Source organism: Talpa europaea (assembly GCF_964194135.1).
Source record: "Talpa europaea genome assembly, chromosome: 8".
NCBI classification, from domain to species: domain Eukaryota; kingdom Metazoa; phylum Chordata; class Mammalia; order Eulipotyphla; family Talpidae; genus Talpa; species Talpa europaea.
The window spans coordinates 122,103,764-122,122,177 of NC_140075.1; the positions used below are offsets into that span (position 1 = coordinate 122,103,764).

Sequence of the window (18,414 nt, forward strand, 5' to 3'; positions counted from 1 at the left end):
ACCTGAGCCCCGGAGGAGCCCCTGACCCCAGGCCCTTGTCCTCCCAGCCCGGCTGCTCCACTGGGCTGTCCTGCTCATCAGTGGGATAGCAGCCCCACGTGGCCCTCGCTGCGCTCCCGGTTAGCACCTCCCTGCAGGGACGGGGCTCGGCCACTGCTGGCCCCCTGCTGGCCCCCAGGATCCCCTCCCTGTGGCTCCCCTCCCCCATGGGCCCGCTGTCTCTGGGGCTAGGAGGGCCTCTGCAGGGGTCAGTTTGGGCCCCTCTCCAGGTCTCCTGGCTCCCTCTGTCCTTCCCTAGGTCCCTCCATATGGAAGGACCACAGCCATGACAGCTGCTCCCCTCGCTCCACCTGCACCCCAGATTCCACAGGCGGCTCAGGGTCCTCGGGTCTCTCCACCTCTGTGCCCAGCTCACCTGTTCCCCAGACTGGCCAGCAGGGGTTCCAGGTGGACCTCTGGGCATGGCCTTGCCTCCCCGTCCCTTGCCTTGGAGGAAGTCAAGTCCGGGAGGAAGAGGCGAGGAGAAGAAAGACCTCATGGAGCGCCACCTGCCCAGGTGGGGGCCGGAGGTGGTGACGCTGGCAGGACGCTGAGTCTGAGGGTGGGGCTGCCCATCCAGGGAGGGCCGGGCGGGGCCTCGGTGAGCAGCCAGGTCTGCGCCAGGCCAGGAGGTTGCAGGGCAAATTCCCGACCTCTGGGCTGGAAGCCAGCGGCACCCGGAAGCCAGGGACGGGGTGGGGCCGGGGCTTCCAGGCGCAGGGTGCTGGTGGAACAGGCGCCGCCCAACCTGGATGCCCACCTCTCCCCCCCGCCCCATCTCTGCGGGCCCAGGGCCTCAGGGTGGACACGGGGCCTGGCCCGCCTCTTCTCGCCCCGCAGGGAGCTCAGAAACCCCTCCCCAGCCCCGGCGGCGCAGCAGCCCTCCCGCCGCCACCGCGGGCGACCTTGGGCCAGGTCCAAACTCCCGGGTGAGCCGCGCAGGTCCCAGCCCCCGCCTGCCTCCCCCACCGCCCCCGACAGCCGGGGCTCCCGTCAGGGGCCTCACCCCGGGCGTCGCCGTCCGACCCCCCCGCGGAGCCCGCGTGGACGTGGGGGCTCGGCCCCGACCCCAGGGCCAGCCCAGCCGCCAGGGCCCGGCCCCGCCCGGCGCCGTCCTCACCCCACTCCCAGGGCGCCGTCCACTGCGGCGCGGGCCGGGCCCCCCCGGCGCTGATCCCCGCCCCGCCCCGCCCGCCGCCCGGACACCCGCCGCCCCTCCGCGGCGCCCGCTCTGGGAACGGCCCGCGGCGCGGCCCGGGCCGGCGGGCACCTGGGACCCCGACTCCAGCCCGCGCCCGCCGGCCGGCCGGGCCCGGGAGGGCGGCTGGGACTCGGCCCCTCGGTCACCCCCGCCCGCCCCGGGGCGCAGGGCGAGGCGCGGGCTGGGGGCGCGGCTCGAGCCCCGGCCAGGCCGGGCCGGGCGCGGAGGGGCCGCCGACCCCCGGGGCGGCCTGCACGGCCCGCGGGGCCCGGGGCGGGGCGGCCGGCCGCGGGGCTGGGGCGCGCGCACCTGGCGCCCTAACCTGGTTTCCGGCGCGGGCGGGCGGGGCGCGCGGGGCGGGCCGGGGGCGGGGCCGGGGCGCCGGGCCGGGCGGGGGGCGGGCGGGGCCGGGCCGCAGACGTCAGGGACCCGCCGCGCGAGGCCGCCGGCGGCCGCTCTCCGTGCGCTCGGCCCGGCTGCCGCGAGCGTGCGGGCCGCGCCGGGCTGGTCCTCGGCGGCGGCCCCGCCCAGCGCTCGCCGGCCGGGCGGGAGGGCCGGGCCGAGCGGGGATCGAGCCGCAGGTAAGGCCGCCGGCCCGCGCCGCGGCGCCCGGGGCTCCCCGCCCGCACCTGCGCGCCCGCGGCCCGGGGGGCAGCGCGGAGGCCGGGGCGGCGCGGCCGGCCGGGCCGCACAAAGGCGCGGGGGCGGCGCGCACCTGGCCGGGCCGGTCCCCGCGCGGAGGCGGCCGGGGCTGCGCGGGGCCGGGGGGCGCGGAGGCGGCCGGGGCTGCGCGGGGCCGGGGGGCGCGGGGCCGGGGGGCGCGGAGGCGGCCGGGGCTGCGCGGGGCCGGGGGGCGCGGGGGGCGCGTCTGCGCGGCCCGGCCAGGGGCGTCGCGGCCCCCGCGCCCCGGCCGGCTGCGGCCCGGCCCGGCCCGCCCGGCAGCGCCGACCCGGGAGGAGGCGCCGCTCCCCGCCCGCCGGCCTCTGCCCGCGCGTCTCCCCAGCCCGCGCCGCCCGCGCCCGCGCCCGCCCGCCGGCCCCTCCGCGCGCCCCGGCCGCCGCCGCCCCCCGCCCCTGCCCCCCCAGCCGCGGGGCGCCGCGGGCGCCCCCCCCCCGCACCCCGCGGCGGCGCCCCTGGCGCGGCGGCCGAGGCCGCAAGTTCGGGTGTTGGTTCTCCTCCTTCCTCGCGACGCGGCGGCAGCGGCGGGCGCGGCGGGCCCGGGCCTGGGCCTGCTCCGGAGGCGGCCGGGCGGCGCCGCATCGAAGGGCTGCGGCCTCCCTGGGCGGGTCCGGCCCTGCGCGCTGGGCGCTGGGGACCCGGCGCGGGGTGGGCAGGCGCTCGGCCGGCCAGCGGGCCCTCCCCGGCTGCCTGCGCCGGCCTCCCGGGGTCCCTGCGGCCGCTGCAGGTCCAGCCCCTCCTGGCCTCCGGGGCCCGCGCCTCTGGCTGGACAGGGCAGCAGGGCAGGAGCCCTGGGCACGCGAGGGGCCTTCTGGGCTGGGCCCTTGCTTGGGCCTGCAGTGGGCCCCGCCCACTGCCACTGGCGACTCTGGGCGGGGGCGCGCCAGGCCTGGGGGCAGCCCCTCTCCCGGCAGGGTCCTCAAGCCTTCACCCCTCTGCCCCCCACACTGCCCCAGGCCCTCGCTCGCCTGGGTCGCCCGGGCCCCCAACCAGGGTGGGGCTGCGCTGGGCTGCCCTTGACTGTTTCGAAGCCCCTCGCGGTTTCTGGACACCCCCAGCATCTCGCTGGCCAGAGACTGCTGTCGTGGGTCCCCCCAGGACGCGCACCACCCCTCGCTCACTCCCGCCCTCTGCCCTCACAGGCCCTTCCTGCGGAATCTCCCGACCGCCTTGTGGACACTCCACTCCCGGGTCCTGGCCGCCACCTGGGCTGCGGGGAGGTGGTCGCGCCCTGTGCGCCCGCGGCTGCAGCGCCCAGACCCCGGCCTCCCTCGGGACACGCCTCACCTGCCGTGCGCGGGTCAGGTGCGCTGGGTGGGGTCCTTTCTGCGTGGACACAGCTGGGCTCACAGTTCAGCGTGCTGACCCGGGGCCTGGGCTCTGGGGGCCCCCACATGCTCCCCTGCCCATACCTGCTGCTCCCGGGGCCTCCTCCTCCTGACCACAGGGGCGCTGGGACAGTGGCCGGCGGGCTGATGACTCGGCCCTTCTTGACTGCCCTGGCCTGGGCAGCCCTGAGTCACCGGTGGGAGGCGGCTGGTCCTCTGTTTCCGGGCACATGCCCCTGGCATCACGGGGCCCCAGTGGGCCACGCCGTGTCCCACGTGCAGCTCTGGTCAGGGTACAGGGCCACATGTGGGGCCACCCCCACCGGTAGAAGAGAGAAGTGGGGTGTGGATGGAGAGGCTGACGGGGCCAGGCCACTGTGGCTGGGGAGGTCTGGGTGACAGGCGGGCGGGGTGGGGGGCGGCCCTGAGGCCCCTGACAACCCCACCCCTCAGGGCCAGTGCCAAGATGAGCGCCACCTCCTGGTTCCTGGTGAGCAGCAGTGGCACCCGCCACCGCCTCCCGCGAGAGCTCATCTTCGTGGGGCGTGATGAGTGTGAGCTCATGCTGCAGGTGAGTGTGCCGGGATGGGGAGTGCGGGCCTGAGTGTGCGGGTCTGAGTGCACGGGCCTGGCTATGTGGGCCTGGGCATGTGGGCCTGGGTGTGCGGGCCTGAGAGTGTGTGGGCCTGGGCATATGGGATTGGGTGTTTGGGCCTGGGCGTGTGTGGGCCTGGGTGTGCGGGCCTGGGCGTGCAGGCCTGGGTGTGTGGGCCTGGGCGTGCTGGCCTGAGAGTGTGAGGCCTGGCTGTGTGCGCTTGGGTATGCGGGCCTGAGAGTGTGTGAGCCTGAGCATATAGGCCTGGGTGTGCGGGCCTGGGTGTATGGATCTGGGCGTGCGGGCCTGGGCGTGTGTGGGCCTGGGTGTGCGGGCCTGAGAGTGCGCGAGTCTGGGCATGTGAGGGTCTGGGCATGTGGGCCTGGGTGTGTAGGCCTGAGAGTATGTGGGCCTGGGTGTGCGGGCCCGGGCATGGGGGCCTGAGATTGTGCGGGCCTGGGTGTAGAGGCCTGGGCATGCGGGCCTGGGCATGAGGGCCCAGGCGTGTGGGCCTGGGTGTGTGGGCGGGCCTGGCTGCAGCAGGTGCTGGCCTCTGCAGGCCCACGGTGGGCCCTTTGGAAGGTGCTGGAAGGAGTTGCAGACCCACTGGGCCGGGTCTGCTCAACATGGTGGGCCTGGCTCAGCCCTGCTGCCACCCCTACCTGGGGCCCGCCTGGGGCTGCGGGAGTGCTGGGCTGGTATCAGCACCGCTTCTGGCCCCAGCGGGCGCCGTGTGCCCCCAGGAGCCTGTGCAGCCCTGCCCTTCAACCAGTGCAGCCAGGAGGGGTCTTCGAGGGGATGCTGCTTGATAGGAGTGGGGTGCAGGGCAGGGTGCTGCCCTGGCCAGCCCCTGGCCAGCCTCTGCTAGTTGCCCGGCCCTGGGGGAGGGGCTGGCAGGCCCAGGGCAGGCGGGGCTCTGAGTCCAGTCTCTGGACCTTGGGATGCTGGAGCCTGGGCTGGGCACTCCCACCCCTTGCTGGCTCTGGCCTAGGCCTGCCTGTCCAGCCCTGGCTGGCCTAGGCGCTCGACCCGTCTCCTTGGGGACCAAGGCCTGGAGGCGGGGCGGGTGTGGGGGAGTGTGAGGGAGCGTGGGAACACTGCCGCAGGTACTGCCGCCCCGGGGCCGGTCCTGGCAGAGGGAGGGGTTGTCCAGCAGCTTTGGTGTGATCTGGGCAGGGCCGCAGCCTGGCCCACACAGCCCCATTCACTGGCTCAGCCTGCTTGGCACCCAGGACGCCGGGCTCAGGCCTCGAGTCCTGCTCCGGTAATCTGCAGGGCTCACTTGTACCCCCAGCTGTGTGGCTGCGTGTGTCTGGGGGTCCCTGCAGCCGCCCCAGAGGGTGACAGCTAGATTCACCTGCCTGCGCCCGACGGCCAGTGGCAGGCCTGGTGCTGGGGCCCACTCGGCCATTCCGGCTGCAGCCCAGCTGTGCGCGCCGTGGCCTCCCAGGTGACGCGGGCGAGCCCAGGCCCTGGGCTGGGGCCGCTGCGGGGCCAGCACAGCCAGGCAGGGCTTCGCCAAAGAGGAGTCGCACCACTGTGAGCCCGTGTCGTCTGTCTTGGGGTATAGACCACCAGGACCTGCTCCGGTGCTTGTCCCAGGCTGTGCCCGCCGGGGGCCAGGACAGCTGGCATTGGGGACTCGCGGGGCCACCTCAGTGACAGTGCTGGCTGGGAGCAGAGGGCTGGCCAGGGCAGACCAGGGTCCAGATGCCCGTGGGGGGCGCTATACACCAGTGTCTGGCTGGAAGCCAGGGGTAGGTGGGGGCCGGCCAGGTGAGGGCCAGTGCTGGAGAGGGGTCAGCCTGAGGTCCAGCTGCTGGTGGGGAGAGGAAGGTGTGAAGGGCCAGGGTCCGGATGAGGCTGCCTCTCCCCCACCCCAGCCATGAGCCTCAGGGATTTCCCTGCGAGCACGGGGTGGGCGGGAGGGAGAGAGGTGGCCTCAGGTTGGAGGCCGCTGACTGGTTGAGGGGCGCTGGGAGGAAGGCCCCTGGGCTGTGGTGCTGAGGGTCGCGGGGACTGGCAGGCAGGATGGGGCGGCCCGCGGCTTTGGCCGGACTGGGCTGGAAGTGCCAGAGGAGGCCGGGGTATGTCCAGGGTGGTGGCTGGGGCTGGAAAGGGGCGGCTCGGCAAAGGTGCTTCTGTACCTGGAGGCCGCTGTCAACCCTGGGCTGCCCCCGGGGGTCTGGGGCCAGCTGGGAAGGGCAGAGGCGCCCAAGTGTGCCCCTCTGACCCAAGGGCTTCTGCCGCTTTGGGCTGAGGCGGGCGGCCAGGAGGAGCAGCCGGGCTGGGCTGGAGCGTGGGTGGCCGACCGCAGGGCCACCGGAGGCAGCTCCTGGCGGAGGACGGCGGACGGGCTGGGGGCCTGCTGAGTGCGGGCAGCCTGCTTTGGGGAGAAGCGGGCGTCCAACGGAGGGAGGCAGTGCTGGCCAACGGGGCGCTGCAATGGGGTGCCCCGGACCGTGAGGCCGAGGGAAGCCTGGGGGTGGGGCGGTCAGGGTCAGACGCCCCCTTGCTTGGGGCCACAGGTGAGGGCCCCGGGAGCCCCGGCCGGATCAGTGCAAGGGCTCCCCCGGCTCCAGCGGCAGGCGGCCGGGGCCCCACTGGCCTGGCGTCCTCTGGAAGACCCCACATGGCGCAGGCGTGGCTCGGAGCCCTGCCTCCCCTCACTCTCCTCCGCCCCGGCCGGCCTCTGCAGCCTCCGGTGGGCACGGAGATGGCACTCAGGTGGCGGTCCCCGGGCAGCGTCGTGCCTCTGCCGAGCTGGGGCCCTGGGTGGGGAGAGCAGCCGCAGGGCCGGGAGGATCTGGGGGGTGTCCCGGGTGGGGCCCGGGGTGGGGGCAGGCGCCTGTCTGTGGGCAGGCCCAGCGGCCATCCTCTTGCCTGTGCTCCGGGGCGGACCCAGCCAATGTGGGTGCCTCGGGGAGGCTGGCTCTGTCCCCGCCGTGTCCCCCAGCCCAGTGGCGGGAGGCTGGGCCCAGCTGACCTGTGAGGGGTCCTGGGAGGCTGCGGAGGGTCTGACATGTCCCAAGCGGAGGAGCCGTGTGCACAGTGTGTGTGCGAGGGCTCCTGCCTGTGTGCACACGTGTGTAAAGAGAGGTTGTGTGTGCTCCTGCAGCCGGGCTGGGGGCTCTGTAGGGGCAGCTTTTTCCTGACCTCCCATCCACCCTGTCTGCCCTTGGGGGGCACCCATGCCTGCAGCAGGGCTGGGGGGTTGTGAGGGCAGGGGGCGCCAGTGAGGAACCCCCTCTGGCGTCTTCCGCAGCCACAGGCCTGTCTTGTCAGTGGGGCCAGCTGGCCGGGCCTGGGAGGGCTTCCTGGGGTGCACACACAGGTGTGGGGGTGGGGCCAGCACTGGTGCCGACTGCGGTAGGGGCTTCTGCAGCGGGCCCTGTCCCGGCCGGCTGGGAGGGCCTCTGAGGCCTCTGTGTCTGCCCAGTCCCGCAGCGTGGACAAGCAGCACGCCGTCATCAACTACGACCAGGGCCGGGACGAGCACTGGGTGAAGGACCTGGGCAGCCTGAACGGGGTGAGTGTCCGCCCGCCCGCTGCAGCACAGCACCCCCAGCCAGGGCCCTCCTCGGCGTCGGGCCACCGTACCCCTCTCCCCACCCAGCCCCTCCGACCCGGAGACCCTTCCCTGCTGGGCCCCAGACCCCGTGCTGGACCGCAAGGGGATCCTGGGAAACCCCCTGCGGGGGCCCGCGGCTGCCCTCCGGGTCCCCAGGCTTGAGCCAGGCCCCGCGCCACTGGCCCCTGTTCTTGCCAGCGCCCCAGGACCCTGCCCCGCGCGCTCCACCTGCGCCGTGCCCAGGGTCCCGCCGGCCAGCTTGGGCCTGCAGGGCTGCCGAGGGCGCGGCCGGGTGCACTGCCGGGCCGGGCCTGGCCGCCAGGGCGTGGGGCGTGGGGCCAGCGCGGGTGGGCGCGCCCTGCAGGGACGTGCTCGCCCTTCCCGCGAGGCCGGACACAGGAGGCCGCGGCCCGCGGGCTTCCTCCAGCACTTCCTCCGCAGACCTTCGTCAATGACGTGCGCATCCCCGACCAGAAGTACGTCACGCTGAAGCTCAATGACGTCATCCGCTTCGGCTACGATATCCTTCCGTCCCTGCCCTCCCCGGGCTGGCGGGTGGGCCCCTCGCTGCGGGGGCGCCTCGGGCTCCCCGCCTGGGCCTGGGGAGTCAGGCCGGGCCCGGGCGGCCGGGCAGCCGGGCCCGTCCTCCCTGCGGCGAGGGCAGAGCCGGGGCAGGCCCGAGCGAGCGCGCAGGCGCCCTGGTCCTGACCTGCTTGCGCGGGGCGCGTCCTTCCCGGGGCCGCCGCTTCTCCTTAACTCGGCCACATGCCAACATGTACGTGCTGGAGCGCGTGCAGCACCGCGTCCCCGAGGAGGCGCTACGGGTCAGTGCCCGCGCCCGCCCGCCCGCCTACGGCCTGCCCCGGGGAGGGGCCGCTGGCAACCCTGGCTGGAGGGCGCACCTTGGGCCCCAGAGAGGATGGTGACCAGGCCCCTTGCCGCCATCGGGCAGGCAGGGCATGGCGACAGCCTGGTGGGGGCCCTGGGGGCCCTGCCACCGGGGGGTGCCTCTCCCCGCGCTTGTCGGTGCGCGGGGCGGGGGGCAGCGGCCGGGGGTGCGCGTCCAGAGCCTGCCCTAGCACAGGGGGCGCGGGTGGCTGCCCGGAGACACAGGGCTGGGAGGGACAGGCCAGCCCCAGCCAGGCCCTGCCCACCTCAGCTCCAGCAGGTGGGCCACCCAGCTGGCCACACCCATGCACGCGCCCAACACTGCACGCACCCAAGGCTGCACACACTCCTGGCATGCATTTGTGCATGCACCAGCACATGTGTGTGCACACGCACACCTGTGCGCGACACAAAGGTATTTTTGTGTGTGCACAAAGGCACGTGTGTGCACAAATTTGCACGCATGTGCACACCCGTGTGACACGCAGACACACATACACTACGCACACACACCCATGTGCACATGTGTGCTCCCATCCATGCACACGCCTACACACACACACCCATGACACCCACACACACCATGCCTGTACACATGTACCTACCTGCGTGCCCACACACATCCACACGTGCACACACCCGTGGGTGCGCTGCTCGGAGGGGCCTGGCTCCCCCTGCCCTCAACCCGTGCCCTGAACCCCTGCCTGGGGCACCCCCCTCAGTGATTGGGGTCCCCTTCCTGGCTTCTGCCCCACACCAGCCCAGCTCCCTATAGGAAGCTTTGTGGCTGAAGGGAGGTGCAGAGGGGGCCGCGGGGGGCCCTCCCACCTGCCCCCCTCTCCCCGGCCGCCCACAGCACGAGAAGTACACCAGCCAGCTGCAGGTGAGCGTCCAGGGCACGGCACCCACGCGCGGCGAGACCCCCCCAGAGCATGCCCCGTACTGCGAGTCCTCGAACCCCAGGCCCGAGCGAGGGGACCGCCGGCCCGCAGCAGGTAGCGCAGTGCCCCGAGGCTGGGGTCCGGCAGAAGGCACGCGTGTCCCTGGAGAGGGCTGCTGAGGGTGCAGCTCCCCAGCAAAGCACCCAGCAGCCAATCCTGGGGGTGGGGTTCTTGACACTCACCACGCCCTGTGGGCTTGATGGGGGGGGCTGGGCGTGGTCACTGGCTGGGGCCCTGGGCACCGCGTGGGGAAGCTGGGATGTTGTGCGGCCTCCCTGGGGTGCAGCGTCTCCGCGGCCCTCCCACCACGCTGGGCCACAGTGACCAGGGCGGGGTCTTCCGGGCAGAGACCACGGCCTACCGCACGCCCCTGTACGGGCAGCCCTCCTGGTGGGGCGAGGACGACGGCGGTACCCCACCTGAGGAGCAGCGCCCCGAGGACCTCTACCCAGGTGGGTGCTGGAGGTGGCCCTGGCAGAGGTGGGCGGGGAGGGGCACCACCCTGGCCTGAGGCGGTCTCTCCTACAGAGCGCCCCAAGGAGCTGGACCAGCTGGCTGGGGAGCTGGGCGGCCCCCGGACCCCCGCCGGGCCGCTGGGCTGCTCCTTCAGGCGGGAGCCCAGCTACTTCGAGATCCCCACAAAGGAGGTTCCACCCAAGCCCCGGGCCCCCGAGGCGCCGGCACACGAGCCCCCCACCAAGGATGAGCCCCCCGGCGCGGGCGGGGCCCCCGTGGTGCAGAGCCACGCCTCCTTCACCATCGAGTTTGACGAGGGCAGCCCCGGCAAGGTGAAGATCAAGGACCACGTCACCAAGTTCTCCCTGCGCCCGCGGCGGCCCTGCCGGGAGGCCACACCCGGGGACGTGGTCTCAGCCGAGACCAAGGTGGCCGACTGGCTGGTGCAGAACGACCCGAGCCTGCTATGCCGGGCCTGCCCCGGGGACGACCGGCACAGCACCAAGAGCGACCTGCCCACGCATAGCCGCACGCTGCGCGGTGAGTGCGCGGGGCTCCCGCTCGGCCTGGCGCGGGCAGCGCGTGCCCGGGCGCACCGCGGCCGCTGGGACGCAGCGCGGACCCTGCGAGGCTGACGGCCGGGTCCCCTGCCTGCCCAGGTCACAAGCACCAGGACGGCACGCAGAGCGACTCGGAGGACCCCTTGGCCAAGGCGGCCGCGGCGGCGGGGGCGCCCGCGGACGGCGGCGGGGAGCAGGTCCGGCTTCAGCGGCAGCTCAAGCGGGACCCCCAGGAGCTGCTGCACAACCAGCAGGCCTTTGTCATCGAGTTCTTCGACGAGGACACGCCGCGCAAGAAGCGCTCCCAGTCCTTCACGCACACCCCGCCGGGGGACCCCAGGGCCGACAGGCGGCGCGCCCCCGGGCCGGCCGACAGGGACCGCCCAGGCGCACCAGCCCCCGCCCGGGCGGCGGGCAGCTCCGGGCCGCAGCGGGCCAGCTCCCTCAAGCGCGAGAAGACCGAGGAGCGTCTGGGCAGCACCTCGCCCGCCCCCCGCACGGCCGCCCGCGCCTTCGGCAGCGTGGGGCGCCGCTCGCGCCTGGCCCAGGACTTCATGGCGCAGTGTCTGCGGGAGGGCTCCCCCGGGGCCCAGCCTGGCGCGGAGAAGGCGCCCCCGGTGCTGCCCGGCCCCCTGACGCCCCGTGGGGCCAGCCCCGTGGCTCCCTCGACCCCACCGCCAGCCCCTGCGGACCCCCCGCTCAGCAAGGCTCCCCGGCAGGAGGAGGACGACAGCCTCAGCGACGCGGGCACCTACACCATCGAGACGGAGGCGCAGGACCCGGAGGTGGAGGAGGCCCGCCAGATGATCGACCAGGTGGGCGGCCCTGCGCTGGGTCCGGGCCTGGGGCCCAGGGGTGGGGCCTGTGCCCGGGGTGGGGCCTGTGCCGGGAGTGGGGCGTGTGCCAGGGGTGGGGCGTGTGCCGGGGTGGGCCTTGTGCCCGGGGTAGGGCCTGTGCTGGGGGTGAGGCCTGTGCTGGGGATGGGGCTTGTGTGGGGGTGCGGCCTGTTGCCAGCGTCAGAACCAAGGGCCTGCCCTGCCTCCCTACAGGTCTTTGGGGTCCTGGAGTCCCCTGAGCTCTCCAGGGCATCCTCAGCCACCTTCCGCCCAGTCATCGGCGGGGACAGAGATGAGACTGCTGATAGCACGGCCCAGCGGCTGGCCCTGCTGCAGGAGCTGGCCTCCCGGCCTGGGGGCATGGCCCCCCAGGGAGATCTCCAGGTGTGGAGCGGTGGGCCCCCCTGGGGGCCCTTCTGTGTCCAGAGGCCTTGTCTGTGCAGGGCAGACCCCTTTGTGCCCTGGCGGGCGGCTGCCTCGGGCAGGGAGGGCATGCTGTGGCCCTCCAGCCGAGCCCGGGCAGGTGTGGCCATGTGTCGGGCTGCTGGGGCCAGGGGCGGCGCCGGGGAGCACCCGCAGCCCAGAGGAGGCGGGTGGGGCCCGGCAGTGGCGGGTGTTGCCAGGTCCGCCCGCCAGGTTCTGGCTGCAGACCGCTCCTGTCCTCCTCTCTGCAGGGCCTTCCGGGACCGGGCTCTCCTGGGGCTCAGAAGTGGGCGTCCCGCTGGGCCAGCCTGGCGGACAGCTACTCTGACCCTGGCCAGTCAGGTAAGCAGCGCTGTGCTGCATCGGGACCCAGCGGGCTGAGTGAGTTCGCGTGGCCTTCCTGGCGGAGGGCCTGCCAGCGGCCACACTGACCGGCAGTCCTTACTCCGTAGAGGACGGCACTGGACGCAGGGGCGCGGAACTGGATGGGGTCCTGCCGGTGCGCCAGCGGCGCCTGCTCCCCCCGCTCCCCAGCGAGAGAACTGACAGCCCTGCCGGCTCTGAGGCCTCCAGGAGGAGCGGGTTGGGGCCCCCAGAGCCGGTCAGCCAGCAGGCCGGCCACCCCGTGGGCCAGGAGGACCTGGAGCCCGACAGCCTCAGTGACGCCAGCGGCTCAGACGGCGGGCGAGGGCCCGAGCTGGGGGGGGGCCCGCAAGAGGAGCGACACAAGAGCCCCCAGCAGGGCCCTGCATGGACCAGGGGCCAGCACTCCCCGAGGGGTTCTGGGGAGCCCGACCCCACCTCCTTCTTCATTGGAGAGCAGAACGGGGAAGCGGCCTGCGCTGTGAAGCCCACTGTGGCCCCAGGGGACGTGCAGGGCCCACCTGCTCGGGACAGCATCTACGTGAGCACCAGCGGGAGGATGGTCATCCAGCTTCGCACGGCTCGGTCCCCAGAGCCTGAGGCCCCGGCCCCACCCAGGGAGGCCCTGGCCTTCGTCCGGCAGGAGAGCTTCACCAAGGACCCCGGCAGCGGCCCCCCGGCTCCCGGCCAGCTCCCACACATTTCCAGCCACCCACTCCTACAGGACCTGGCTGCGGCCCGGGCAGCTCGCATGGACCTGCACTCCCAGGACACCCACCTGATCCTGAAAGACACGGAGACAGCCCTGGCGGCCCTGGAGGCCCGACTGCTCTCCAGGTCGGCGGGGGAGGCGGAGGGCGAGCTGGACAGCACCCTGCGGCGGCCAGAGGACTCTCTGTCTGGGGACTCCGATGTGGACACGGCCAGCACTGTCAGCCTGCTCAGCGGCAAGAATGGGCCCAGCCCCACAACCCCCCAGCCTGGGGGGCTGCTGAAGGACATGCGGTCGGCCCTACCCGCGGCGCCGTCCCCCGGGGGCACTGCCCCCAACTGCACCCAGGAGCGGCTCTCGGAGAAACAGCACTGCCCGCCGGACGCGGTCCGTGGGGAGCCAGGACGGCGCCCACCTGGGCGGCGTGTCCTTGGGCCCCGGGGGTCCCTAGACTGGCCTGACGAGGAACGTGGCAGTGGCCCGACCCACCCCTCGGGCTCAGACCTGGTCACCTCTGACCCCGAGGCCCCCGGGGCAGGGCGGCCAGGGCCTCGCCGAAAACCAGCGGCTCCACCGCCGTCTCCGGCCGCCCGGGAGGAACAGGGGCGCGGCTCTGCCAGCAGCCAGAAGGTGCAGCAGCTGCTGACCCGCTCCAACAGCCTGTCAACCCCCCGGCCCACGCGGGCGTCTCGGCTGAGGCGAGCCCGACTGGGGGACACCTCGGACACAGAGGCCGCGGATGGCGAACGGGGGCCCCTGGCCCCTCCTGAGCCGGCAGGCCGGCCGGCCGCCGAGCAGACCAAGAAGCTCTCGCGCCTGGACATCCTGGCCATGCCCCGGAAGCGGGCCGGCTCCTTCACAGGGCCCAGCGACTCGGAGCCGCTGCCTGCACGCACTGGCTTCTCCGGTCGCAGCGTGGAGCTATGTTGCCCCGGCCGGAGGCCCAATGTAGCCGAGGCCCGGGCCACCGCCAGGAAGACCACCGGCACCACGGCCCCGGCCGCCCGCCAGCCCTTCAGCAGGGCCCGCCCGGGCAGTGCCCGGTACTCTTCCTCCAGTGAGTGCCGGGAGGGGGGCGGGGGGCTGCAGTTGCCTGTGTCAGCCAGGAGCCGGCTAGGGGCCTGCGGGGCCCCGTTCCCGAAGCGGGGGGCACTCTGTGGGGCCACTAGGCTCCCGGCTGTCCTGGCGAGGAGGCAGAAGCCCCACCGCCTCCAGGCCGGGCACAGACTCCATCTTTGGGGCCAGGGTGGCTGTGGGCACTGGGTGGCCGCCCCTCCTCCCTGGGTCCTGCTCTCTGGGCGGGGCCCAACCGCTGGCGGGTCAGGTCCAGATCCAGCCGTCCACCATGGGGCTGGGGGCCTGGCCCCTGCTGCTCCACAAGGGACTCGGGCCCTACAGTGGGGTCTGTGCCAGCCTCTGCAGGGTGGAAACCCTGTGCAGCCAAGCTCTGTGTTGCGCTGGAGCTGGCCTTTGCCCAGGGTGGCTGCCCTCCCCCAGGGCCAACCCATCATCCAAGTGAATTGGTTTGAGGTGTAGGGGCTGCTGGCCCAGCCTGAGCAGCTGCTCTTGCCAACCTCCCCAACCCTGCCTGCACCCCACTGGGCCCCCGGTGCCACGGGCTCCTCCTGCCTGCCGGTGCGGGGCCCCTGGGCGGATGGGGGCAAGGCTACTGGGCCCATTCATGCCAGTGCAGCCCCGGGAGGCTCTCTCTCTAGGGCAGCTGCTGGGCACCACTGGCCGCCGTGAAGGGGGGTGCCGGTGTCCATCCGAGGCGTGGACCCCTTGGACCCCAACCCTGGCTACCCCCCCCCCGCATGTGCCCCAGCTGGGCACAAGGACACCTGAGGAGGGGCGTCCACTGCGTGTGGCCAGCCGCAGGGCCTGACCACTGGGCCCTGAGCGCTGCTGTTGTCCCCCCCGCCTTTCCATGGCCCAGGTGCGCGTCGCCGGCAGCAGGGCTCCGACTGCACGTCCACCTCCGAGGAGGAGTACGGCTCCCGCCACGGCTCCCCCAAACACGGCCGTGCCCGGGCCTCAGCAGCCACGCAGACACCCCGCGTGGGCAGCTGCGGGCGGCCCTGTGCCCGTGGCCCTGGCCCCCGCGACACGGACGACGAGGAGGAGGCCGACCCCTACGGCTTCATCGTGCAGACAGCGGAGATCGCCGAGATTGCCCGGTGAGCACGGGCCGAGTCCCCTGGACCAGCCCAGCTTGGGGGCTCTCCCGGGGGCTCCGCGAAGGCGTGCTGGCTCAGAGGGCAGGCGTGTGGACGGCAGGCGGGGCGGGGCGGGGCTGGCTGGGCAGTCTGGGGCTGCCCCTCGGGCGGCTGCCCTGGGGGGCGTGGGGGAGGGGCGGCCAGCGGGCGCCCCCCACCCGGGCGCGGCTTGGACTGCTTCCTCCCCGGGGCGGCAGGCTGAGCCAGACGCTGGTGAAGGACGTGGCCATCCTGGCCCGGGAGATCCACGATGTGGCTGGAGACGGGGACTCACTGGGCTCCCCGCGGCCCTCCCGCAGCCCCTCCCTCAGCACCGTGCCCAGCACCCCCGCCTCGACCATCTCAGCCCGCGAGGAGGTGAGCGGGCCCGGACGCGCGGGCGGGCGCGGGGGGCGGCGGGGTCCCGCCCGCGCTGCTCCCTGGGCGCGGGCGGCGGCCAGCAGGTGGACCAGCCCGCCCGCCCCACAGCTGGTGCAGCGCATCCCGGAGGCCAGCCTCAACTTCCAGAAGGTGCCGCCCGGCGCCCTGTGCTCGCGGGGCCTGGACCAGAACATGAACAGCAGCCAGGAGGACGGCGCGGCCCCGAGGACGCGGCCCCGGAGCCGCGAGGAGGCAGGAGCCCGGGCGCGCGGGGCGGCGCGGGGCGGCGCGGGGCGGGGCCTGGAGGCGTGGGGCGGGGCCCGGGGCGGGGCCTGGACAAGGGCAGGGCCCTGGTGGGCGGGGCTTGGTTTGGGGCAGGGCTCGTGCAGGGCGGGCGTTGGGGGCGGGGCTCACGCAGGGCGGGGCTCGGGTTGGGGCGGGGCTCGCACAGGGCGGGGCTCGGGTTGGGGGCGGGGCTCGGGTTGGGGGCGGGGCTCGGGTTGGGGCGGGGCTGCGGCCCCTGCGCTGACGCCCGCCTCCCCAGGTGATCTTCGACAACCTGATGCTGAACCCCGTGTCCCAGCTGTCCCAGGCCATCCGCGAGAACACGGAGCACCTGGCGGAGAAGATGAAGTGAGTGGGCCGCGCAGCGGGCGGCGCGGGGGCCGATGGCCAGCCAGCCCGGGCGGGCGTGGGGTCTGCCCGGCGCCCCTGACCGTCCTCTGGCCGCCCCGGCCGGCAGGGTCCTCTTCCAGAACTCGGGGCGGGCATGGGAGGACCTGGAGGCCAGGATCAACGCCGAGAACGAGGTGCCCATCCTGAAGACGTCCAACAAGGTGGGTAGCGGCTCTGCGGGGGCGGGGTGGGGGTGGGGTGGGGGGCGGGGGCAGGGCCCCCCGCGGTCTGCTCCACGCGCCCCTCCCGCCCCTCCAGGAGATCAGCTCCATCCTGAAGGAACTGAGGCGGGTGCAGAAGCAGCTGGAAGGTGGGTGCCACTGGGTGGGTGCCACCGGGCGGCAGGGCGAGCGGGGCTGGGGGGGCTCAGCCCGTGACCAGCAGGGCCGGGGAAGGCCTCGGAGTCACTGGCCCCCTGCCCCCCAGTCATCAACGCCATCGTGGACCCCAGTGGGAACCTGGACCTGCTGACCGGAAACCAGGGCCGCCTGAGCTCAGCCCAGGCGGGGAAGGGCAGGCCCGCAGCCCAAAGCCCATCCTCGCCCGCCGTGGCCGACACCCTGCTGCCCACCCTGGCCCTCAGGGGCTATCCGCGGGCCAACTGCGGGTCCCCTGGTCTCCCGGACCCCGCCTTCCTCCCTGACTTCCTTCCAGACGCAGAGAGATTCCTGATCTAGGCGGCCCTGGCGGCTCCGCACACCCTCTGCTGCCGCCCTCCCTCTGGCTCACCCCCCCAGACCCCGCGTGCCATGACCTGGGGTCACACCGCCACCCAGCCCCCTCCTCAGCCCCCGCCAGCACCCACCAGGGTCCAGCCCCCATCCTGCCCCCAGTCCTGCAGGCCCAGCTCCTGCTGTGGCCATCCCCAAGGGCCCAGGGGTGGGCCTGCGCCCCGCCCCTCCATCTGCCCCCAGGGCCACCCCTTCCATCCCCCCCTTTCCATCTCTGTTATTTTTGTTGTTAGCTTTAAAGGAAAGAGTCGGTGCCATCACAGCCTCCCTGGGGGGCGCTCTGCCCGGAGGCCCCAGGCACTGGCCTGACCTGCCCCGTCAGCAGGTGGGCTGGGCCTGGGGTTGTTCAGTGCCAAACCCCCCTAGACCCAGCGACCGGCCAAGAAGTGACCATGTGGACATTGGGGCGGGACCTGCAGCCTCGCGCTCTGGGGTGTCCTGCGAGGCCCCCGCCGAGCCTGGGGCACACTGGTCAGTAGCCCGTTCCTGCGAAGCCTCGTGGGGTTGGGCAGGTGGCCCCGTCCCGGTCCTGGGTAGCCCCAAGGACTGGGAGGCGAGGGCTACGCCAAAGCGGCTGGAAAGCAGCTTCTGGAAGCTCCGGCCACGGTCTCTGCTGCTCTGTCCCGGCACCATGGCCTTGAGCCTGGGCAGCCACGGGAGGGGGGACAGTCCCAATTTCTCAGGATCCGTCTGTGGGGACCTACCAGGGGAGCTGAGCGGGGCCTCGCGGCCAAACGCAGGGGCCCAGAAGCCAAAGAGCTGGTTGGCCGTGGGCCAGGGGCCGCCTGTGGCGGGTGGGCGCTGCCCCTCCGGTCCAGCGCCCTGCGTCCCGCGGGGGCGGCGGTGTTTACATGGAGGCGCCGGGTGCAGGCTCGTGCCGTGTGCGCGTGGGGGTGGCGGTGCCGGCCCCGCCTGGGGCTCCCGCGTCACCCGCAGGCCTCACCACGTCTTTCAGAAAATGGTTATTTTATATGATTTATCATAGATTTGTTCTAATAAATCACTCTTCTATCACGTCGCAACCTGGCGCCTGGCGTGTCCTCTCTGCTCCGCCGGGCGAGAGCAGGGGCTGTGGGGACTGGCGGGAGCCCCGTCCATTAGACCCCGAAACTGGGCGTTGCAGGGCACAGGCGTGGCCGCCAGGGGGCAGCCGTGCAGACACGCCAGGGACAAACTTCCAGAAAGGACAAGGCAGACCTCGGCCCTCGGGAGCGGCCGTGGGAGCCAAGGCCCGCCGCCCGGCCTGCTGCCTCTCAGGGGCACGCCACCCCCGGCTGCCCCAGCTCTGCGCCACCCCTGCTCTGTCCCTGGGCCGGCCCGGGGAGAGGCGGCGGCTGCCCTGTGCGCCTCTGCCCAGCCCCCTGCCCCGTGTGGCAGGCATCAGACCCCGCAGTCCTGGAATCGCTCTGAACTGGGGGCCCCACCGGGCAGGGTGGCCCTCGCGGCCATGTGTCGTCTGGAGAGCTGGGGGCCCGGAGGTGAGGGGGGTCTGCTCCTGCCCCTCTTAGCTCTCTGTCAACCTAAAACTGCTCTGAAAGTGCAGAATCTTCACGACAATTTTAAATAAATTGTGAAGCTGCTTTCTGCTCCGAGAACAGAGGAGAGGACTGTGGACACTGGTCATGGTGGGGGGACCACGGCTTTTCCAGGGGGGCACTGTGTGGCTGGACCCCCAGCCCCCCGGCTGCACCTGAATCCAGGGCTGGGCTGAGACCCACGGTGGCCACAAGCCAGGAGAATAGGAGGGGCTTGGGGGTGGGAGGTGGCCACCGCCAAGTGCTCGGGAAGGGCCCCCCACCGCATTGGGAGTGCAAGCTGGCTGCATGGCGGGGCCTGCAGCG

At 73.5% G+C, this 18,414-nt stretch overlaps 1 protein-coding gene across 2 annotated transcripts; it reads left to right on the plus strand.

The window, feature by feature from the left end:
- Nucleotides 1-3,608: 3,608 nt before the first annotated feature.
- On the plus strand, nt 3,609-16,519 carry CEP170B (centrosomal protein 170B; the record flags this gene model as incomplete). 2 transcript variants are annotated; one of them, XM_084239690.1, is made up of 18 exons in its annotated part: nt 3,609-3,817; nt 7,281-7,370; nt 7,854-7,932; nt 8,178-8,236; nt 9,157-9,295; nt 9,589-9,693; nt 9,770-10,237; nt 10,357-11,072; nt 11,307-11,477; nt 11,768-11,858; nt 11,969-13,648; nt 14,528-14,768; nt 15,005-15,164; nt 15,276-15,419; nt 15,712-15,800; nt 15,910-16,003; nt 16,101-16,152; nt 16,269-16,519. In XM_084239690.1, exons 1-18 carry the CDS (start codon nt 3,713-3,715, stop codon nt 16,517-16,519), a joined length of 4,734 nt encoding a protein of 1,577 aa, XP_084095816.1. In that variant the 5' UTR covers nt 3,609-3,712. The 2 variants fall into 2 exon arrangements, with proteins under 2 accessions (XP_084095816.1, XP_084095817.1); XM_084239691.1 differs by having other exon boundaries at nt 14,633-14,768.
- Nucleotides 16,520-18,414: the final 1,895 nt, after the last annotated feature.